At 42.0% G+C, this 20,889-nt stretch overlaps 1 protein-coding gene across 2 annotated transcripts in view; it reads right to left on the bottom strand.

Annotated features, from left to right (window-relative positions):
• The window catches only part of MEIS1 (Meis homeobox 1), a 108,270-nt gene that overhangs the window by 23,292 nt on the left and 64,089 nt on the right, over positions 1-20,889 (bottom strand). For both annotated transcript variants that reach the window (XM_010574766.1, XM_010574765.1), the window contains exon 9: positions 95-171. In XM_010574766.1, coding sequence (XP_010573068.1) covers positions 95-171 — 77 coding nt within the window. The remainder of the gene's footprint in view (positions 1-94; positions 172-20,889) is intronic.

Below are 20,889 nucleotides of genomic sequence, written 5' to 3'. Positions count from 1 at the left end.
GGAGCAGACAAGGGCAAGGTGTGTCCTCAAAAATGCAAAGCGTTAGCCGGAGGCTGCCAGCGGCCGTATAGAAACACTAAGGAAAATTACTTACCAATTGTTCACTTGAAGTATAGTGAGCCCTGTGTCTTGTGCCAACTGCTTTTTCTGTTCTTCTGAAGGGTAAGGGTGCTATAAGACACCAAAATAAATATATACATTTAAAACAATGCTTTTTTTGCCTAGTTTTTATTTTAAATTAAAAAAAAAAACAAACAAAAAAAACCCCCAGAAGCGTGACATCTATTATTGAAAGGTGAAAATGCTGAGGTGTGTCACTCTTTTATAATTATTAATGGGCTACTACATCACTTAATTAATGGCAGTAAAAGACAAGCCAATTATAAAGATTAGTGAAGTGGAGAAATAACTGCTTAGGATACTGGCAGTACCTTGATACTCAAGAAGGATATTTGTTGCATTAGCTGAAAGTTTTCGCACTTGTCTCAAATGACCGATTTGAGTCAATTACCTTTTTTTTTCTGTATTTCATAGAACAATAAAGAACGTGATAAAGCACTTCTCTGTAAAATTAAAACACGATGATGTTTTCTGAGATAGTGAAAACAAATCTTGTCCGTGCCCCAAAATAATTTGCAAATAAGAACAGCATCCTGGACATAAACAAACGCCTGGGTTTTGAACACAAGCCAATGCAGGGTCAATGATCAGCACATTTTTGCCTGACATTAACATAGCTGTGCTGCACTAATCCTAAGAGACAGAAAATAAATAATGGTTTAATTGAAGACAATGTTAAAATTCAATCCTAAGTTAAGTTTCTTGTGAGAACTTGATTGCTTTCTCAGAAAATTTGCTTCTGCATGAATACAGATTGCTTAATAAATCTACAGCAAAAACCACATCCAAGTTTGAAAATTAGAAATATCATTTCTGTCCTTTCCCTCCATGTAAAAATGTTACTGTCCCTAAAGGAAATGGCCAAATATTGCAAATGCAACAATTCCCAGGAAAAAACATATTTTGTGGATCCGGCTCCTAACCCGGACACCCAAGTCTCAGTACACACCAGATTCAGACCTGGTCTGCTGCAAGGTACTTAATAACATTTCAATAAAGATAATTTGATATACCTGGTTAGACCTATCCCAACTTCCCATATAGCAGCTGGTTGTCACAAAGTATTTGCTGTTATGCAGACATCTCTTTTTTTTTTTTCCCCCAAAACATTCCCATATTCTTTGGATGTATTCTTTGGCATAATATTATATGAGATGTAAACTGAAACCTTGTAAAGCGTAAGAATTTAAAACCTCGTAAAATTCTGCAATCTTATTGGTACTGTAACTATTTAGCAGATTTTATATATTCTTGTAAACAGCATAATCTGACATCTAATGGCTATGTTACATGCCTGCATCACTTCACTTTACTAAACAGGAATTTTTGTTGTAACTCTGGCAACTTCCCTTTGCCCAGTGTGTCCATTTCAAAGCCCACTGCCATGGCCATTGGCTCCAAAAGATACAGGTTTTTTTCACACAAAAATGGCAGGGAAGTTCCCATTCTTTTAAAAACACTGTTTTCTTGACAGTAATCCCACAGATAACCTGCACAGCTGTAAACTACCCCCTATATTTTCTGCAGGCACATGAAACAGCTCCAGAATGGCAAAGTGGAAGACACAGGGAAGGGAATTTTACTTCTTTTTTATGGGTAATTTGCATTTTACACATGCAAAAATATAGCATGAATTTTATCATCTGCCTTATATACACATTCATCCAAAAAACCAGTCATACTTGACTTATGTCCATCTATCTGAACATAACATTTTGCTTCTCTTCAAAAAAAACCCCTACAGTGATGATTTGTAACATTTTCATCTCTACAGCTTACTTACTATTTCATTACTTTGCTATCAAGCGAGGACAAAATTATTCTTTTTCTTTTCTTATTTCCCTTTGCCACCTTACATGTGATCTAATTTTAAGTAATTGAACAAACTGTGTCTAATTTCATGCAGCAAGCAATAATTACTAGACAGCCTCTAGCTATTGGAATTGAGAACTCTTGTCGCCATTAAGCAATTTTCAATTGTTCTGGACTTTTTTCCAAATAGACAAGACTGGATAAAATTAGCCATCAGAATAATACAGGCACTGTAAAAATAATTGCTTTAAAAGTCCCAAATCCCAAATTCCTCAAATTGTGGTATGTTTAAGGTCGTCTGATTATTTTTTTTTTCATATCTTAGCACAGCATAAACTTTTAATTTCATGATAAATCTATAATTGCCATTATCACATGACAGCCTGGGACTTCATGTAGCTAATCCCTCTTAGCTAAAGGTTCACAATGCAGCAGCCTTTTTAACTATGATTCGGTGTGGTTTAAAATAATCTTAAATGCTGGGCATCCTTATTATATAAGCTTTCTGTGGATCATATGAGTTGTTCCTTTGTAGGCTAAAAAAAAAAAAAAATGACTTGACAAAGAATCAGCATGCCACAGGCTAGGTTGCTATAAAAACATTCAAAGCCTTCTTGCATTCCCACCCACAGGGCTAGGAAGGCCTGTGCTACAGGCAAAGGCAGACATCACATTGCAACAGAGAAACGGGGAAACCCTGAGAACTGCCATTTTATGAGGAAATAGGAAATTCAGTAGAAACTGTTGCTGTTTGTCTTTATTTCACCTGTGCAAGAATGACAGTTGCCTTCCAAAAGCTTTCTAATGTTGTTTAAAGGGATAAAGACACATGCACAGAGATATGTGTGTATATATTTGTGTATATATGTATATTATATTTGCATGTATATGTATAAAATATATATATATAAATATATAAAAAGATATATATATCGTAGTCATATGGTTTAGTTTTAGGTAGTCCTGTGAGGAGCAGGGAGTTGGACTTGATGATTCTTATGGGTCCCTTCCAACTTGAGATATTCTATGCGTCTATGAAATATATAAATATATACATATATAAATATATATGGAAGTGTGTGTCTAAAAACACTGCACGGACTCCAGTTGGCAAGTCCACCTATCACTCTGGATCACTTTGGGATATCAAAGCAAATTGCACCACTGTTCAATAAACAGTGACTTGAGACCTTTACTTTGTTGTGTACATTAGGTCCTACCATTATCTCTTAAAAGCTTAATTATTTGCAAACAATTGATCAAGATGGGAATTGGAGAAAAGAGACGCCGGACCACTGGGAGAGCTGCAATGCATTAGGAGAGCAAACAGAATTACCTTTAGGTCTTATAATCAGAATTAACGATTGGGACCGTATGCAGGGCAGCACGAGAAGCTTTAACGCTCTTGCTGGAGTGTTTTCCATTTGATCTGCATTAACACCTCGAGTGAAAGCCATAAAACCGCGATTACAGATGGGAAGGCTGACCCTCCTTCCCAGAACCAGCTCAGCTTGTGTGTGCTGGAAGACTGCAGACAGGCTTTCTTGCCAAGGCCAGAGGAAAAGGGCAAATCCAAGGGGGAAAAAATATAGGAAGCAGGCAGGTTGAAAAAAAACCCCCGCATTTAAAAGAATAAGGCTGACAACAGATAAGGACTCTGAATCAGGCTCCGGTATTTTCTGATCATGCCTGCTACTGCTACAGCACTACAGAGCAGCATCCACCAAACGGTATGAGACCTAGTGCTTTTCCCTTCCCATAAATCTAGCACTGAAATGCGGATTGTTTGGCACCATTAATGTGTTTTTGAGGCTCTGTGGTATTACTTTTAATAATGACTCAGTACAGAAAGTGATTGCTTAATAACACCATCAAAGTCTGCATGCAAATGAAAATTATCCCTGGGGGATTTGCCCAGGGTAATATGAACAGTTAAAGAACATTGGAAAAGGTAAAAATAACTTGCAAAATATGAGTCAGAGCAGTCATTTTAGCAGTAACAAAGAAATGAAAGTGACAGAGAGAAAAATGTAACTTTCCATCATATTCTCTCATCACTGTTTTATGAATGGTATTTAGAGAGCAGCAGTGTTAATAAAAGCCACCTTTTAATGTAGCCGAGATCATTTTTAGCAAAACAAACAATAAGACTTTTTTTTTTTTACCACCCTTGACTACAGCCGGTGGGTAAAGTCTCCAGTAGATAGAGACGGAAAGTGTCCAAGTTTGTCTCTTAATGATACCCACTGTCCAAATGAACTCCTTTCCTAAAATTTTCCACCCCAGGCTGCAAACGCTGGATGCCAGGACAGCAATAGACTTTATCTTATCTGTAACCCAGTACCAATAACACTCACTCCCTCTCTGCCTCGCTCACCGTAGCAGCGCATCGTAATGGTGGCAGAGAAATATGAAAATAATCCTGCCCAGAGTTTACAGCTGAGATAATGGGAGGCAAACCCACCCCTTCTCACCCCCAGATCACTAATTCCTCGTGGCACCAAACTGCCTCAACACCGACACTGCCAACCAGCCCTATCACGGTACAGAGGCAGAAGCAATCCCCAGGCAAAAGGTTGCACGTTACATTATAAGGATGCTGTGGCAACCGTCCAACGTCGCGCTTATCATGGCAGCGCTGTCGCTTGGCTAACTGCGCCGGGAGAACCATTTCGGAAGTCCTTTTATCCCCTTCCTCCAGCCCTCTGTCTCCTTCAGAGCTCAGCATAATGCACCAAGGCAAGATGACCTTGAGCTAAACTCTGGTAGGTGATGGAGAGAAACTACACCCCCAAAATTTATGTCCTCAGGAATGGCTATTAACTGTTTTCTAACCTCAAAATAAAAAAACCTCAACACTGTGATTTTCTTGTTTCTGAAGAGTAACCCAGCCTACACCTAACACAGTAACCAGAATAAAGCCCAAGGTTGAGCCCTCCAGTGACAAACTGCATATCGGTTTTAAGCCTAACTCTAAATCTTTGCTTTATCCAAACTTGTCCAGGGTTAGCTAAGGCAGTGGTGCAGCTGTTTGGGTCTTTCCCCTTCCCCTACCTCCTCCTGGTTTGCATTTGAACTGTTTACATTACTGATCGAGTTGATCTACGAGAAATTATTATTTTCTTTAAATATCCATAATGCTTTCCTATTGTCTCTCAGCTTTATGAATTAGTTTTACTGTTGCAGTGAATGCTTTTTTTTGTCTCCTGACTGCACATTATCAAAGGGACACTTTGTGCCTGCCATTTGCATTACAAAAGCGGTGCACGGTGTAGTCTAAGAACAGAGCTTGAATTTATAGCGGTCGAGTCCTGGACCCTCACACATGCTGTTTCCAAAAGAATAACGGGGGTTCCTTGCATCTGCAAAGTAGCCAAAAAATGGTTGGATCGCTATCTGTAAAGTCACAAGATTGCAACCCGCTTCCTACATTGGCCACCGGCGCATTTAGGGGGAGCGATAAAGAGAATGTGTTGAGTCCCCTTGCCTATTTTGCAGGCTGTGTGGATCGGTTTATAGACCGTCCCTGCGACCTGCTTTATATTCAGGCGAGGCTGTAAAAAGTTGCCAAGTTGAGGTGACCTGCTGGCAGGGGGGCGGGAATCAACTCGGAAGCTGCAGGCTCAATCCTGTTTATCCCATGGGACTGGCTTGCACGTTGGAGGAAATACTAAACACCGAGAAGGAAGTTGTTTTATTAGAAATGCATCTATGAGGCTGGGAGGAAAAAAGCCTGTGCAAACTTTGCACAGTCTTTTCCTTGGCTGAGAGCGGTGAGTCAGCCTGATAATGCTGTTGAAGTGTGAGCTGGCTTTGGCATTTAAAACTCCTTGTTGCTTTTTCAGCGCAGCAAGAAAACGCAGCCCATATGACACGCTCATGCTGCAGACAAAGCCAGCCTTTTCCTCTTTCAAAAGAAAATATTTCCTCAACTTATTATAATAGTTTAATATCCCTGCAGTAAGATTTTTTTCATAGCATTACTGTTAATAAATCCTAGTGCTGCCAGAGTTACTGAACTGCAAACTATGAATGCAAAATCAACAGGCATGCTCAGTCTTGTAAAGTTAAAAATGCATCAAAATATGCAACAATATGTGACAAGATGCTGCATCCCTGTATCACTACGGCGAGGCCGTACGTTGCCACCCAACTTCTGCTTCAGCCCATTCCTATGAGATGGGGCTCGGAGACACTGCCCCATCGCTGCCCTTACAAAAGGTTTTGCAGGCTGCTTTGGCAACCCTGCCAAATAATAAAAGGTGTGGAAAGGAGGCAGAATCTGACTCAGGATCCTAAGGCCAACACAGGGTGTAAAATACAGAGCCAATACCCCAGAAGTTTTAACATCTGAACATGTGTTCACAGTGCAACCTGATTAAACAAGGGCTAGGTTGGTTTTGCAGGCAGGGGGGTGGAAGAGACGTTTTATTTGTGGGGGGTTATGGCAGGGGGAAGAGGTACTGGCAACAGCAACCCCTTTTAATGAAGAAGTTATGCCGGGGAAAAAAAAATGCTCTGTGCTTCTCTTTTTTTCCCATTTGCCCTTTTGTAAATAATTTTCTTGCAAGAGTTGTCTGTGAACAAGTTTTGGCACTCACTAACATAAATATCCTTTCCAAGGCTGATGGAGAGACATGGTATGGCTTGGGATGCACTGCCAATACTTCTCTGGTGGCCCCATCAAATTATTCATAATGCGAGCACTCATTAAGGAAAAAAAGTTCAGATCATCCCTTTCACAGGATATTACAGAAGTCAGAAAATGGAAAAACCTTTTAACTCATCTAATCCATCCCCTGGCTGCTACAATATTATTCCTTCCATACCATATATTATTACCCACTGCCTTTTCCAGTTGAGCTTTAGCTAGTCCAAGTAATGGTGCTTTTGCTATTTCCTTTTGGAGACACTCTGATAGACCTCAGTGTTGGAAGCTTACTCTGGCTCCTACCAGTTTTCAGTTTAAGCTGAGTCTGTGCAGACACTCCCACACCATACCCGGGTAATTGAGTGGAGCTTTTCCCATGTTAAACATTCCTTTAGTGCCTGTATGTACGTGCACGCAGAAAGAAACACACAGTGCTTGCACACACACGTTAACTCCTCTTAATACACTTACAAAGTGATTTTTTGCTCTAGCGTCAAGATTATTTGTGCTAATGTGACATGGGCCATGAGCTTTCCAATCTTCTGCCCCGTTTTTCTTTATTATTATTATGCTCTGCCACAGCCTAAAAATAACAAAGGACAGGGTAATTAAAAGAAAAATTGCATCCAAAAGATCAGCAAAACCCTCTTCAGCACAGCACATGGCCAAAAACAATGAAATATTACATCAAAGCGACACTGTAGGAACCAAGCAAATGCATCATCCGACTTCAAACTGCGTTAGAGCTAAAATTCACATCCTTGAAACCCGGCTTTTCAGTTAAGCCGGCATCTTTATCAGGCAGCTGTGGAAAGGCAGGAAGGTGAACCCCAGCCTGTCCTAGGTGAGCGGCTTTTGGGAAGGAGGAAAAAATATCCCTATCCCTGGCATGCTAAAGGAAATCCTGACTATCTGATAACTCTGTAAAAGCGCTGCTGTTGTTTTTAGAGCCAGCCTAAGACAGATTAGCTCAGGTAAGTATCTCCTAACCAGAAGCCTTTTTTCAGCAATAAGTCACTGTCCTTATCTACCTCAAATGACTTTCTAAACAGGCGGGCTCGGAAACAACTCTGCAATCTGTGGGAAATGCCAGCGCTGACAACTGTAATCCCACAAAGCTAAACCGAAAGCTTTTACTGGTGATTTTTGCTCTCTTTCTCAGGCTGCTTTCAGTACCTCAGGAGCTCCCTCTGTAAGTGGGGGATAAAACCGCTCCCCTACACCTACCTCCCCTACCCTACACACCAGAGCGACCAGGGTGATGGAGGATTGGTGTATTCAGCCAGGTCCCTAATACCAACTGCAGGCTTTGGGACAGAGCAAGAACTTTAGGCAAGTTTCCTGGGGTGAAAGCACCCTTGGGAGCAGCCACCAAACAATTTGGGAAACCTTCTGCCATGAGCTTGGCCACCTTTTTTCATGGAGGGACCAAGCAGTCACGCGAAGAGAGTTCAAGGCAACCACTGCATCCAGGTGCCAATCTTCAACACCAAGACGAGAGGGGGTTTTACATTTGAACATTTTCTATTGGAAAAAAAAACCAAAACAAAACAAACCACCACCGAGGAAGGAAATGAAAAGATAAAGCAGCTATTTTGCAATGCCGCTTTGTTGGCATGGAAAGTCCTTGAACAGATGCCCCGTCCACCATTAAATATTCACAACATATCCTTGTAAAAGAATAAAGCCCGCTCAACTTATAAGCAAAAACACAATGTGTTCTTCATAAAAAAAAGATGCATTTAAAGATCTGGGAGGAAAAAAAAATGAGAAGGGAAAAGAAAAAAAAAACCCAACCCAGCAAAACACTGCCGTTCTCCAAAGAAGCAGAGACTCTTGGAAGTAGCGCGCATTCTCTGGCGTTAATTTTCCCACTTAAATTACAGTGATGCTGTAGCCTCATCTCATTAGAGATCATTGTCCCCAGTAGACAGTTGTGTTTATGGGGGATTCTTGCTGTTCCACACCTGCTGCTCAGGTTGCTACGTGATAAAGCCTGCATACAAACAGCAGTCTTGAGGTTGCTGGACTGCAACTGATGAGCCCAGGCTAATTCAGGGGTGATTATGTAGTTTACTGGACCACTAAACCTCTTTAAGCTTGTAATTACTGCCTATTTGAGTAAAGAACATTCAAAAGCAATTCACTGCATCATGCCTGCCACAGCTGGAAGCAGGCTGCCAGCAGTCTGCGGGGACATTAAAATCTACAGGGACGGTGATTCAAGCACAGCTCGTAGGCACTGACGGTGGCAGCAGCCAAGTGTGTTCACATTCCAGCTCACCTTTTCTGACCAGGCATACTATTAAAGGTGCAATGAAAACTATAGAAAAGCAATAAAGATGACAAATAACGGGACGTAATTGAAAGAACTGCATTTTAATGACCCTCCCCCTCTTCTCTCTCTCCTTATATTGGCTAAAAAAAAAAATAAAAATTAAGCCTTTTTGTCATGACAAGTGAAGGGAAAGAAAAGGCCTTTTGCAAAAGGGGAAACGCGCTGCATTGACATGAGCGTTTTTCTTTTGAAAGTTGGGGGCTTTCCTCAAGTTTTGAAGTATTGGAAAGAAAAAGTTTACTTGTAAAGTGAATGCAGAGTAAGTCTTATTACGTATTTGGCAGCAATGATGATGTAGAGGCATCTTAATCACTGAATCTTCATTAAATCCTCCTCACTAAGTTTTCATGAAACCCTCCAAGAGTATCTCTAGACCTTGAACATATACAAACCCGCTCTCACCGCTGCAGCACTTGCAAGCACCGGGAAATGCCCAAACCACCACTCTGCAAAACAACTGCACCCTGCACAGCAACACAAAAGTCCAGAGAGGACTTGCTCCAGCAGAGCTGGAGAACAGCGCTGGTGAAATGGAGGGAAGTTGCCAATGCCGCCGCCGAGCCCCGACACCATGTTGGCTTCACCGGGAGCTCCGACGAGGTGGCAGCGCCTGCCCGTGTGGCTCCAGTCGAAGAGCTGGGTCCTCGGAGCCCTCCCTTCCTCCAGCCACTCCACAACGCTGTCTCCCTGCTATTATACTGCCATGTGTGAGGTCCACACCGATGGGCCTAACAAGCTGCCCTATTAACTAACTGCATGAAACGTACTCTAAAGCCTTGCAGGATGTTTGGAGATCCAGAATTCATCAGTGTTGTTTCCCTGCCCCACTAACAACTGCCGCAGCTGCCTGGGAGAATGGGGTGTGGGAAAAAGCAGAAATAAACAAGGAAAATAAAATAAACCATTGCTATCGATACAATTAACCCTAGACTGAAGGTAAATTTAAGAGATGGGGCTTCCTTCTCTCCTCATCTAATAAATTGCCTTGTTTTAAAAAAACACGGACATCTCGTCTGCAGTATTAATCTCACTATATATCTAGAGAGGGAAAGGGGAAAAAAAAACCGATGCACGCGTGAGCATGCCACTGTTAACAAACATCAGCTTTTAAAGGCGAACATAAAAAGCATTCAGGAAGTTTATTCTTAAAAAGCATGTAAATTCCCAGCCACAACAATCCTCCAACTAACCCCATCTGAGCTCCAAAGAGCCACAGGCTTATATGTTATCCAGCCATCACTCTTATTAATATTCATTAGGCAGGTCTACTTGCATTTTCATAAGCTGCGAAGGTGGCAAAAGAAACAATCAGAATTCTTTAACACACAGGCATTATCAATTCAACATCTGCCAAAGAGGAGTGCATACAGATCTGAGGTTGAAATTCAAATGCAATTTACCTGCGCTAGAGCTGAGCTTCACTTCCCAACACCCAGCAAGCTATTTCAGGCGCTCTTGCTTTATCCATCCCAGCTTTTACATCCCCGTAAGTTCACTCTCCCTTATTTTTATCTTTAAAACTAGAGTCCCTCATAAATCACCTCCTTCGTTCCTTAGCTCTAATGAGTTCCCTTCTGCTAAAATAGCCCAAGTTCAGTAAGATTGCATATATGAATAATACAGCCAAGTTTTAACTCGATAAACTTAACTAAGCAATTCTGCTTTCTGACTAGAGAATTCATTTATCTACACCCATTTAGTGTGTGAAATCCCTTTGACTGGCTTCAGCGTGCAAACCTGTGCAGAAATACAGACTTTCTGACCAGTCTGGGCTAAAATTTAACTCTGAGAAATGAATTAAGAAGTCTCCAGAAGAAAACAAATGCTCTAATTAATTATTTACCCTACTTAGCAAAGAAACCCGGCTGATAAGGCTAATGAATATAAGAATAAAACAGACATGCATTCCTAGGATGATATTTATACGCATGAGGATGTGCATCAAAAAAAGGTGTGATTTAGATCTCCTGAGAGCCGGGAAAAAGCACATCTTGATTTTCCCCTAGATCTCCAGATTCAACCCTAAATTAACACACATTTGCCCACAAGTTCACTACGTATTGATCCCTGTCCTTATAAAAACCTCATTAAAAAGGCTTGGACAGTCTCCAGGATGTTACTCTTCCCTCTTGGCAACCGAGAGGGCTCCCCCATAAAAAATAACCTTTTCCTGCCCAAAGTCAATGCAGCTCTCCACTGATTTTGCCCGGATTTCAGAAACCTCTAAAGACCAAACTATCCTCCCTCACAGAGGGTTGGCAGGCCTGAACTTTGCATTTCAGTAGGAATATTCGTGGAGCGAGGCATTTCCCGGGGCTCAGCATTGGCCGATGCTGGGGGGGAACAAGCCCTGAAATGGCAAACCTGTCTGCCCCCGTGTAACTTCAGATACGGTGATGAGCTGCAGCGAACCCGTCCAAAGCCTCGGGGGCCTAAAGGATATGTCCTCATCATTGTAAGGTGAGATCCTCAGTGGGTGTCTTCTACAGGATGGTGGATGGATGAGGCCAGGACAGAGGTTTTTGCAAGGGGCTCTTCAAAAACCCAGAGTCAGCTACAAGAAGCCGGTGCTCACCTCATCCTCAGCCTGAGCATGCCCTCCATCCTCTCCTGCCTGGTCTCCTTCAAGGTCTGAATACATCAAGCACCACGCACATGCGGATGCCTCCACAGATACTACCATAAAAGAGACAATCAATGTACTTGGAAGCAAAAGCGATGAGATGGCATGTTGCTTTCAGCACATTTATGATGTGATAGCCATTAATAATTCGCAAGGATAATAACATACAGTCAATTAATTTTTTCAATACCAAGCTCAAAATCCCCCTCTCTGTATCCTGCTCCTCTCTGAACAGAACTCCACATTTCTTTTAGAAAGACCTAAATGAAAGTAGCTGAAGACCAAAAAAATGTCACCACTAACAAGTTACAAAGTAAGAAAGAGCAACCAGGCACATTTGATCTTGTTCCATACACGAACCTTTCTAAGATGACTGCTCTAATTAAAAAAAAAAAAAAGTGGAATTTATCATTTTGATGATACGAAATGATGAACTTGACTATTATATGCATATATTTTGTTTAATGGCTACATTTATTTTAATAACAAAGAGAAACTAGATCTTTACAGATGAAAGCTTTATTTCATGGCTTTGGTGCAACTGGGATTTTTAAAATCTGTGATGTTAACCAAAATGTGATAATGGATGGTCTCAAGGGCCCTATTTTATAGCATTTTATGCAGTGCCAAACTATACATGAGACATTAAAAACACAATGTTTAGCCCTATTTTAAGAAAGCAGAACTGACTCTGGTGTCAGAGGCCCCTGTAATTGTTTTCCGTCTGCTTCTCATTCCTATGAACACTTACTTGTGCAGCAAAGTCTGGCTGTAGAAATACTGTGACGAAGGCATTAGCTCTCTGAAGACTTGTTATAAAATTATATTGAAAGGCACCATTTGTGGGATTTTGGCTGGGAGTGGACAAAAGTGATCACAACGTAACTACTTTATCTATAGCAGGCTGCCTTGAAGGGTCTGTTGACATCCAGAAGAAGAGGGACACAAAAAAGATGCTAAAAAACCCCAGATGCTAATTCTGCTACTGGTTTTATGTCAGTTAATTCCTAATATAGAGATAATCAGAAACACCTCATCAAACTTGATCATGCTCTCAATCCTTCCGAAGAACTTCTCATCTACTCCACCTCCTTTTATTTTTATGTTAGTAGATTGAAAACAGTTGTTTCAGACAACAGCGGCACTCATGCATATGCAGCATCAAGGATGCTTTTGTTTAATACATTTCATACATGAATATACATCTTCATGCACGCGGAGGTGTGTATGCACATATGGAGGTTGATGTCATTTTGCAAACTACTCCCTCCACCCCCAAAAGCAGGGACCTGACCACTGTTTTAGGGAAGGTAGCGAAGATGGCAGCTCATGATTAATGGCTGTATCATCCCTGGCTCGGCAGCGGCGACGCCCCGGGTCTGATCTGCCAAACATCTCCTTCATCTGCAGCCGATCAGCAGATGTAAGCACATAGGCCCTGTCAGCTTGACATATCATTCCTACGACAATGTCAACGAGTATTAATGTTCAATTATCTGTCCTAGAAATAACCCTCGCCTTTACGCATTGTGTAACTGGGCGCGTGGCACTGCGGTAATCCAAACGACAAGGGCAGAGATGCCCACGCTCACCCACTTGCTGTGAGTTGGCTTCCCAACATCGTGATGACATTGCCTCGCGGTAGCGCATGGACGTCTTCCCCTTCCTTCCTATCCCTGGTTGTGGGGGTTTTTTTTTTGGAAGGCATGTTGCAAGGAGCCCAAAGACCCTTCTCCTCCTCTTTGCATGTTGTATGTCACCCATCAGCATGCTGAGATACGCTCAGAAAAGACGTATTTTGATTTCACGCCCATGCAGAACCACAAGGAGTTTGCTTGTTTGCTTTTACACAGGTCCATAAGCTGCCCGTTACCTGGCAGCTCGTGTCCCGTGCTCGGGTATACATATGTATCTATCATTTACCATCAAACACAAATGTCAACAGTGGCTTCTTCCAGGGCTGCGTCAAGATCAATTCAACCCCTAACTGCAGGGCTGGAGCAATTTGTCCAGATGAAACGTTACAGCTTCCCTTTGTTAAAGCAAGTTTAAAATAAGACCCGCAATAGAGAGATGATTTGAAGAACAAATGCAAGTTCATTCCTGGCATCTTTTATTACTGTTCAAATATTAAAATTATCGATCAGGCAAAATTCAAATAGGACTCCTGGAGCAAAAAGCTTACCAAGTACTACTTCTTTTAAATACGCATTATGGTCAAATTACCGTTCATTCGAATAGGCTGCGATAGAGTCTGCATGATTTTTTTGTTTGTTTGTTACTATGGCACAGCTTCCTTGAACTAACATTGAAAGGTTATCGGCTCTAAGTTATGCTTGCTAAGTCTTCTTATACAACTCACAATCGGAGGGAGGGAGTGGGAGGAAGCAGTGTGATAACCAGTGCCAGCTTTGAGATAAAGCCCTCCACGTAATCTCTGTTTATTTAGACAACCATCTAACCACAGCACCGGGCGTAAAAACAAGCCAGGTGTACAGCTAAGGAAATTTCTCCTGCCTTATCATGACTGCATTATATTTGGGGGCAAAGAGAAGTGCAGCCTTTTCTTTTTTTTTTCCCAAGATAACTTTGAAAATGTAAATAATCCCAAAGTTTGAGGTTTTGATTTTTGGATTCTCTCAGCTGGCTGGGCTTTTTTGCTTTGTTTTTTTGGGAGGGGAGGTGACGGTAACAAAGCACACTTTACTCTGTGCTTTTGTATTTCTGGAGGTTTTGGAGAAAAAGTTTTTGCCATACCTCTTTTAAGAATGAAGATCCTGCTTTGAAATATTTCCCACCAGAGGGGATTCAGGGTGTTTGGAACAAGTATACATATCATGGGATCAAAGTGGAGCAAACTGAGTAGCATTTTAAATGTATTTCGCCCTAAAGAGCTGACAGGGGGTCGGGCGCCCAGCACACCTCCACACAACAGCGCCGAAGCTGCTCTTCCAGCGCTGAAGCTGTTTTGCCAGTATAGGTGCCAAAATAGAAAAGTTCTTGCAGGTCAGGCCATGAGAAGTAGCACCAAAAGGCCTCTGGCTGAAGGATAACTGAGCATCCCTCCAGCTTCAGCGGCAATATTAAACTACGGTGGGAAGCTTGCATGTCAGCTGATGGCTCTATTTCTCCTGCCCTATGAGTCCAAAGTTGCCTCCGATGTATTCAAACTTGGGTTTCCCCCCTTTTTCTTTTCCCCTCTGATAATTCACCCCACTGTTTACTCAATCATTTTAGACAGGGGGATGTGATGAATGTTGCTGAGTGCCAGTTTTTTTGGTGCAAGATGAATAACCCCAAGGAGCAACTTACACCGAGTCCCTGGCTTCTGTCAGCCCTACAATTGATGATGTTTTCACTGTAAGGGGTGGGGACTGGGACACATTAAGGCTCAATAGGGGAAGTAAACGGAGTGAATTGACTCAGCAACTATGCCTTTTACCATGGCTTCTAATAAGGATAAACTGATTACTGCCAAATATACTTTAACATCACGGGAGAGCGGGGGGAATATATTGATCTGCTCAAAGGAAATAAATGCCATACCAGAAGTTTTTTTAAAAGTGAACTTTCTTATTCAAAAGTGTAGAAGCATGTTTCAGCAGCATGTTCCTGCTTCTTTCTGAGTTGCCATTTGCCCCTAATCCAAAAATGAATTTGCAGCCTTAAAATGCATCCTAAAGATGAATGCTGCAAAACGATCACTACAATGCGAAGGTATCTTTTCTTTTCACTCTTAAATGACTTTGATAACAAAGAGGTGCACGGTGATATCCGCGCTGTATTTCAAATGCTGACTTTATGTCAGCGTCTTTTTACAGCGACTGGGAGACCAGATGCTCCACTTCTGCGCCAGGCGGTGGGGAAGGCATGCAGGCTGCAGCCCAGGTTGCCAGGAGTCACTATGGAGCTGACAACCCCAGGATCCCACAAAAGCCGCCCTGACTGATGGCTTCTGGGTTCCCACTGACCTTTGATCCCTTCTGGTTTGGCCGGGAACAAAAGAGCCTGTTCACTGGGGCCCCTCGCACATATATTTAACGAAAGCGGTCATCACCTATATGCTGATTAATATGTTTGCTTTACGTGCAGCGGGACGAGGACCACGGCCATCCCATGCTGCTGTGCAGGTAAGCACCAGCTTACCTAGCCTGTATGTCACACAAAATAAATCAAGGCAATCCACCCCAAGGCAGATAAAAATGACTAAAACAGGTAAAGACAATTTTTGTCACCAATGCAAGAAGTTGCTGAGGCTGGCGATGGCGCCGGGAGCGATTTCCCCGCATACCCGAAAACCTGTGCGAAGTTTCTGTCATTAGAGATTTGGTGCTGCTCTGACACCGAGGGCCATCAGCAGCTCAAACACGCCGTCACAAAGATGCTGGCGGCTACAGCAACCATGGTGGATGCTGTCCGACCCTCAGCAGCAACTTTCATCACTGCATATTGTCACCATAGCAATGAGGCTCGATGCGGGGAAATGACAAGGGTCTGTCATCACTCAGCCCTGGCCTGACAGCCTTCAGCACCAGTCGCTCTCATCCAGCCTCAATACGCAAATACGTCCTCAACAGGCCCAAAAGTAATAATCTGCCCTTCTGCAATGTCATTGTTTCGCCGGCGCTCCCAGTAGCAGTGTGCAGCCCTTACACCCTGTGGAGATGCTTTGTTTTATTTCCCAGTGAGTTTTTGTGCTTTAGGGAAAAGGAAAAGCGAGGAAGGGGTGAGCCAGAAAAGAGACCCTAACTTCAAATAACAGAGATAATCAAGAAACAAACAAAAAAAGGAAAGGAAAAAATATCTGTTCCACAAATGGCAGTAAAACAGGAGAATTAATGTTTGAAAGGAATACGACGACACTTTCCATGCAAGGGCTTCAGCAAGGAATAGGAACTTTACTGTGAAAGTCTAAAGCTCCCTTTTAATATTAAACATGGTAGCCGTATATAAAATGCATCCGCATTTTGCAGAAACAGGTGTTTGGGGTGAAATCAGGATAACTGGCAAGGTACGCCAGGCTGTCACTGACAGCAAACACAGCAAATACGCTACTCTGCCTTTACGTCTACACTGAAATCAGGGGTCCCAGATATTTTCACAGTCCTCCTGCCAGAGATGCCATGAAGAGACAAGTAACTTGGTCTACCTCCCTGCTGCCTTGGTGGACATATGGCAAGAAATGACAGAAATCAGAGATGGCAAACGCTATCTCATCTAGAGGTTGTCTGCCTGGTTGGATTAATCATAATGTCTCTATTTTGGGAGAATTTCTGTGTGGGGTCAGTTTTTACTCATCCCGCCCATGCAAATTTGCCCCTTCCAATCATGGTGTGTGCAGAAGACGGTGAGAAAGATTTGACTTGGTGGTTACCTTACTTAGCTCATCTCAACCACGCACTTCATATTTTACTTTGTGTTTAGTCCTACAGAATAACCCGATTTTACAGTGATTCTATGTATCATGCAAGCCCTCTCACCATTTAGAAAGCTGCCTTTTAACGATATTTAATTTAGACTCACTTATATGCTACATTTGGTAGTGAACACATTGTTTACATGCTTTTATTTAAACGTTTGCTGTACCCCAGTAAGCGTGCAACACGCTCGCCGGTCTGCGGCAGCCCTGGAAAGACATTTCACTGCTTGAACATTTTTAAACCTGATTTACTGCTCCAGAGAAACAAGTACGCAACTAATCTTCCAGGACAAATGTAACGCTGAAGAAGAACTAAACTGAAACGTATAAATTCCATATATACTTAAAAATATTATTGTCTGTAATTTAATATAACAATATTTCTAGGCCTATAACCTTGCACGCAGAGGCAATTTCCCAAGCATTAATACTTAAATGGGTCATATGCACCACATCTGTCATTCTGTCCTGAAGTCTATGAGGCACAACCAAGACTCTGCAAGCCTATTGATTTTTCTAGCATTTGCTTTAATTTACTTAACCATTGAGAAATCCATCAGTACATAAAGGGCAACTGTCCATTACTGCCTCATTTGCAGACATTCTTTCCCCTCATTTTTTTTGGTAAATATTTCCCCTTAAATCGCTGTGTGTTTACAGTGTAAAAATGAATCCAGAAAGTGCTCACACCTGTTTCTGTTCAGTAACTGCTGCACTGAGGTATATGTAATGTGCTTAAAGATAGAATAAATATCTAGACATTATTACATCTGTGTGCAAAGGGTGGTAAATTAGATCCTAATTACATTAACAGGGATTCTGCCTCCCAGCTTAAATTTTACATGAGCACTCTGTAAAAATCCAAAAGCTCTGCTGTGGTTTCTTTACGAGCTGGTGATTACAGCTACTTCCTATGCGGTCACTAAATATTCTGTTTACAAATAAATGAAGAAGCTTTGAGCCAACTTGCCAGGGTAATAATCCATGTTTTGGTTTTTTTTTTCCCCCAGCAAACCTTTACCACATAAGCATGGCAACAATCAGAAGCCCTGGCTTCATCTAATTACTTTATCACATAATTTCACAAATTGCCTTTTCACTGGGGAGCCAAGTGCAAAACACGCTCACAGTGGGATTTCAGGCAGCAGCTTTCATTTACTACTCATTTCTTGTTAAATTAAACACAAAAACACCAGTTGTGTGAAAGAAGTCAAAAAGAATGCTTGCAAATGAGCCAGACAAGTGTATCTTATATTTATACCATTCGCACAAAATAGCTCATTGGCAAGCTGGACTTTTAATGGCACCATTATCGCCTTTAACCCTTTTAAAGCCCGGCGTGAGGCTGGTAACCGGATCATCCCGACCAATCTCAACCTGGTGAAACAGCAAGAGGCAGCGCATCAGTCTTATTAGCCAAGATGGCATCCTTTAGTTAATAGTAACTGGCAAGACGAGGCACCTACCACCAGCGTGCCCCAACGTCGCCTCCACGTAACCCCTCCGGCTTCCCAGGGGTTTAATGGGGAACGACCCAGGGCAGAATTTGCCCCGTGAATTCCTGGGTATTACACCTGCCTAATACAAGGGGAGGATGGTCCTACAAATAAATTGAGTGGGATTTGTAAGTGCAATATCTATTTCACGTTGATACAGCCCTCTGAGGTGCGGGGGAGCCAGTGGGACTCGGGGGCAGTGGGACCTGGAGGGCTAGACCCCTGCTAATTATCTGAGTGCTAACAAGGCAGGATTGCAAGCTGCCACCGAGGAACACAAATTATTTTGAAAATAATTGCAACCAGTGTACCATCGCCGGTGGAAGTGAACCAGAGGTTACCCTGCTCTAAGATGACATTTTTTACATCAACAAGTACAAAACTAAAACATGGCCATTAGTAATTAAAGCTGTTTCTTTTGTAGCACCAGAACCAGTAGGTCAGGTACCGTTTTACATCAGAAACCAGGCCTTGATGGCTGTGGATTTGCCAGCATTATCTGCACAGGGAGAAAAAAAAAACATTAGCAGCAGCTGTCTGTGTGCCTCAACATTGAAAATCCTATTCATACAGACAGGTGGAGTAATTTAAAAGCCAATGTGGTGCAATTTTGATGTAACTAATGCCACTGTTTACTAAAATGTCGCCATTCCTGCTGTTTATGAAAACATTACTAAAATTGCATTTTATTCATAAGAATCCTACGATTCAGGTTATTACCAGCTTCAAAATTATTCTGCCCCCAACTGTAGCTTGTGACTCTCCAGGGTTTACAGCCTGCTGCATTGATGGACCCATGCTTGGGTTTCAACAATGAAATCAAGGGTTTATCTGCTTTGCCATTCCCATGCAAGCACAGTACAACTCCTGGACCAGCACAAAGTTCCTGGCAAATAAGTAGAGTTCTGCCAACGAATCTATTAATTAGCCAGATTCACCTAATATGGCATTTACTTTCCCAAAAATACCACCTAGGGACCCCAAAAGCTCTGGTTGACAGGAATACAGGTTGTCTAAGAAGAAGAGTTTCACTTCAAAGCTGACTTAGGTAATGAATAGAGCAAGCCACCTAAGGCAGAGTCCCACCATTTCCCCTCTAAGTTCAGAAAAAGTCCTTGGAAACATATTTATATCATGAGCAGACACTTGGGTTTTACCAGTGTGACTCAAGTGACACTTTAGTGCCACTAACATGACTACCTCCCTGTTTGCATCACTGGTACAGAGCATCATAGTAGGAATACATTGGTGGCACAAAAATGTTTTACACTGTACAGGTTGGATTAGAAAAGGTCAACCAGTAGCCAAGAAAGGAATATTCATGCTATACCTAAAGTCTGAGAAGTATTTTCTGGGCAGAAGTATCTGGTTCATAATGCAGAAGATGCAGTGGTAAGTCTAGACTTTGCCTTACTAAAATGATGGCCCACCACTGAAGTGAAACGAGTGCTCTACTAAATACTATGGGTCTAAGTCAGGCAATGATGCAAAAGGTGAGGTAAATCAGGTAACTACGTATTAACTTAAACTCTTTTCTGCCTACTTACCTTCTCTCTACAGATATATTTAGCACTGCTGTAGCTTACAGGGTGAGGAGCTGGAAGTGCAAAGATGAGTCTGATCAATACATTTGTTCATATATTGAAAACTGGATTTTCAGCTGAGCATTTTGGGGGAAAGGATGGCATTATCCATGGAAAATTTTAACTTTACATCAACAACAAAAAATTCCCTTCCACAAGAGAAATTTTCTGTGGGTAATTTTGATGGGCAGAATATATGCAATGAGAAAAAACACGTACGCTCTAACTGCAGATTCTGTGTAGCTGAAAGTAAATGCAGGAAATAGGAGACAAAACTTTTAAAATGGGTAGAAAACCAACTCACTTCTCATGCCTGTCCTGGAGCAACAAACAGACAATATTCACTGCAATATCACTGTTTTGGTTCATTCAGACAAGGGCTAAATTCATGCAAACAGATGTAGGATACTCTATGCCAGAGCAAGGGAATGCATCTCACACAACTTCATGTAACACTTCCAAATGCGACCCTATTTCAAAGGCAGCTTATCTTACACCACAGATTAACACATCTCATCAGATATGTGCCCAACTGATTTGGTGCCTCGTATTTGGCACTTTACCTGATCTGATTAAGTCACTCGCTAGCTTACACTGGTCCGCTGCAAAACTCCTTCAAGAGTTAGAAGACTGCCAATAAAAAATTAACACTGGCACTTATATACATAAGCATATCTGAGAATCAACATAGGCTCTTTTGTAGCAACTGTGTTAGAGGACAAGCTAAACAAACAACTAATAATGAACAACCGAGCCCATGAATTTATCCTCATTTCCTGCTCACCCACTGCTTGCCAAGATACTCTTGTTGCCTTTGGTGTACTTCATATTGCAAATTATTTGCCAA

This window comes from Haliaeetus leucocephalus, unplaced genomic scaffold (genome assembly GCF_000737465.1).
Source record: "Haliaeetus leucocephalus isolate CR32 unplaced genomic scaffold, Haliaeetus_leucocephalus-4.0 Scaffold450, whole genome shotgun sequence".
Lineage (NCBI taxonomy): Eukaryota > Metazoa > Chordata > Aves > Accipitriformes > Accipitridae > Haliaeetus > Haliaeetus leucocephalus.
The sequence above is the reverse complement of the archived record's forward strand: the minus strand, read 5'-3'. Positions and strand labels throughout refer to the sequence as shown.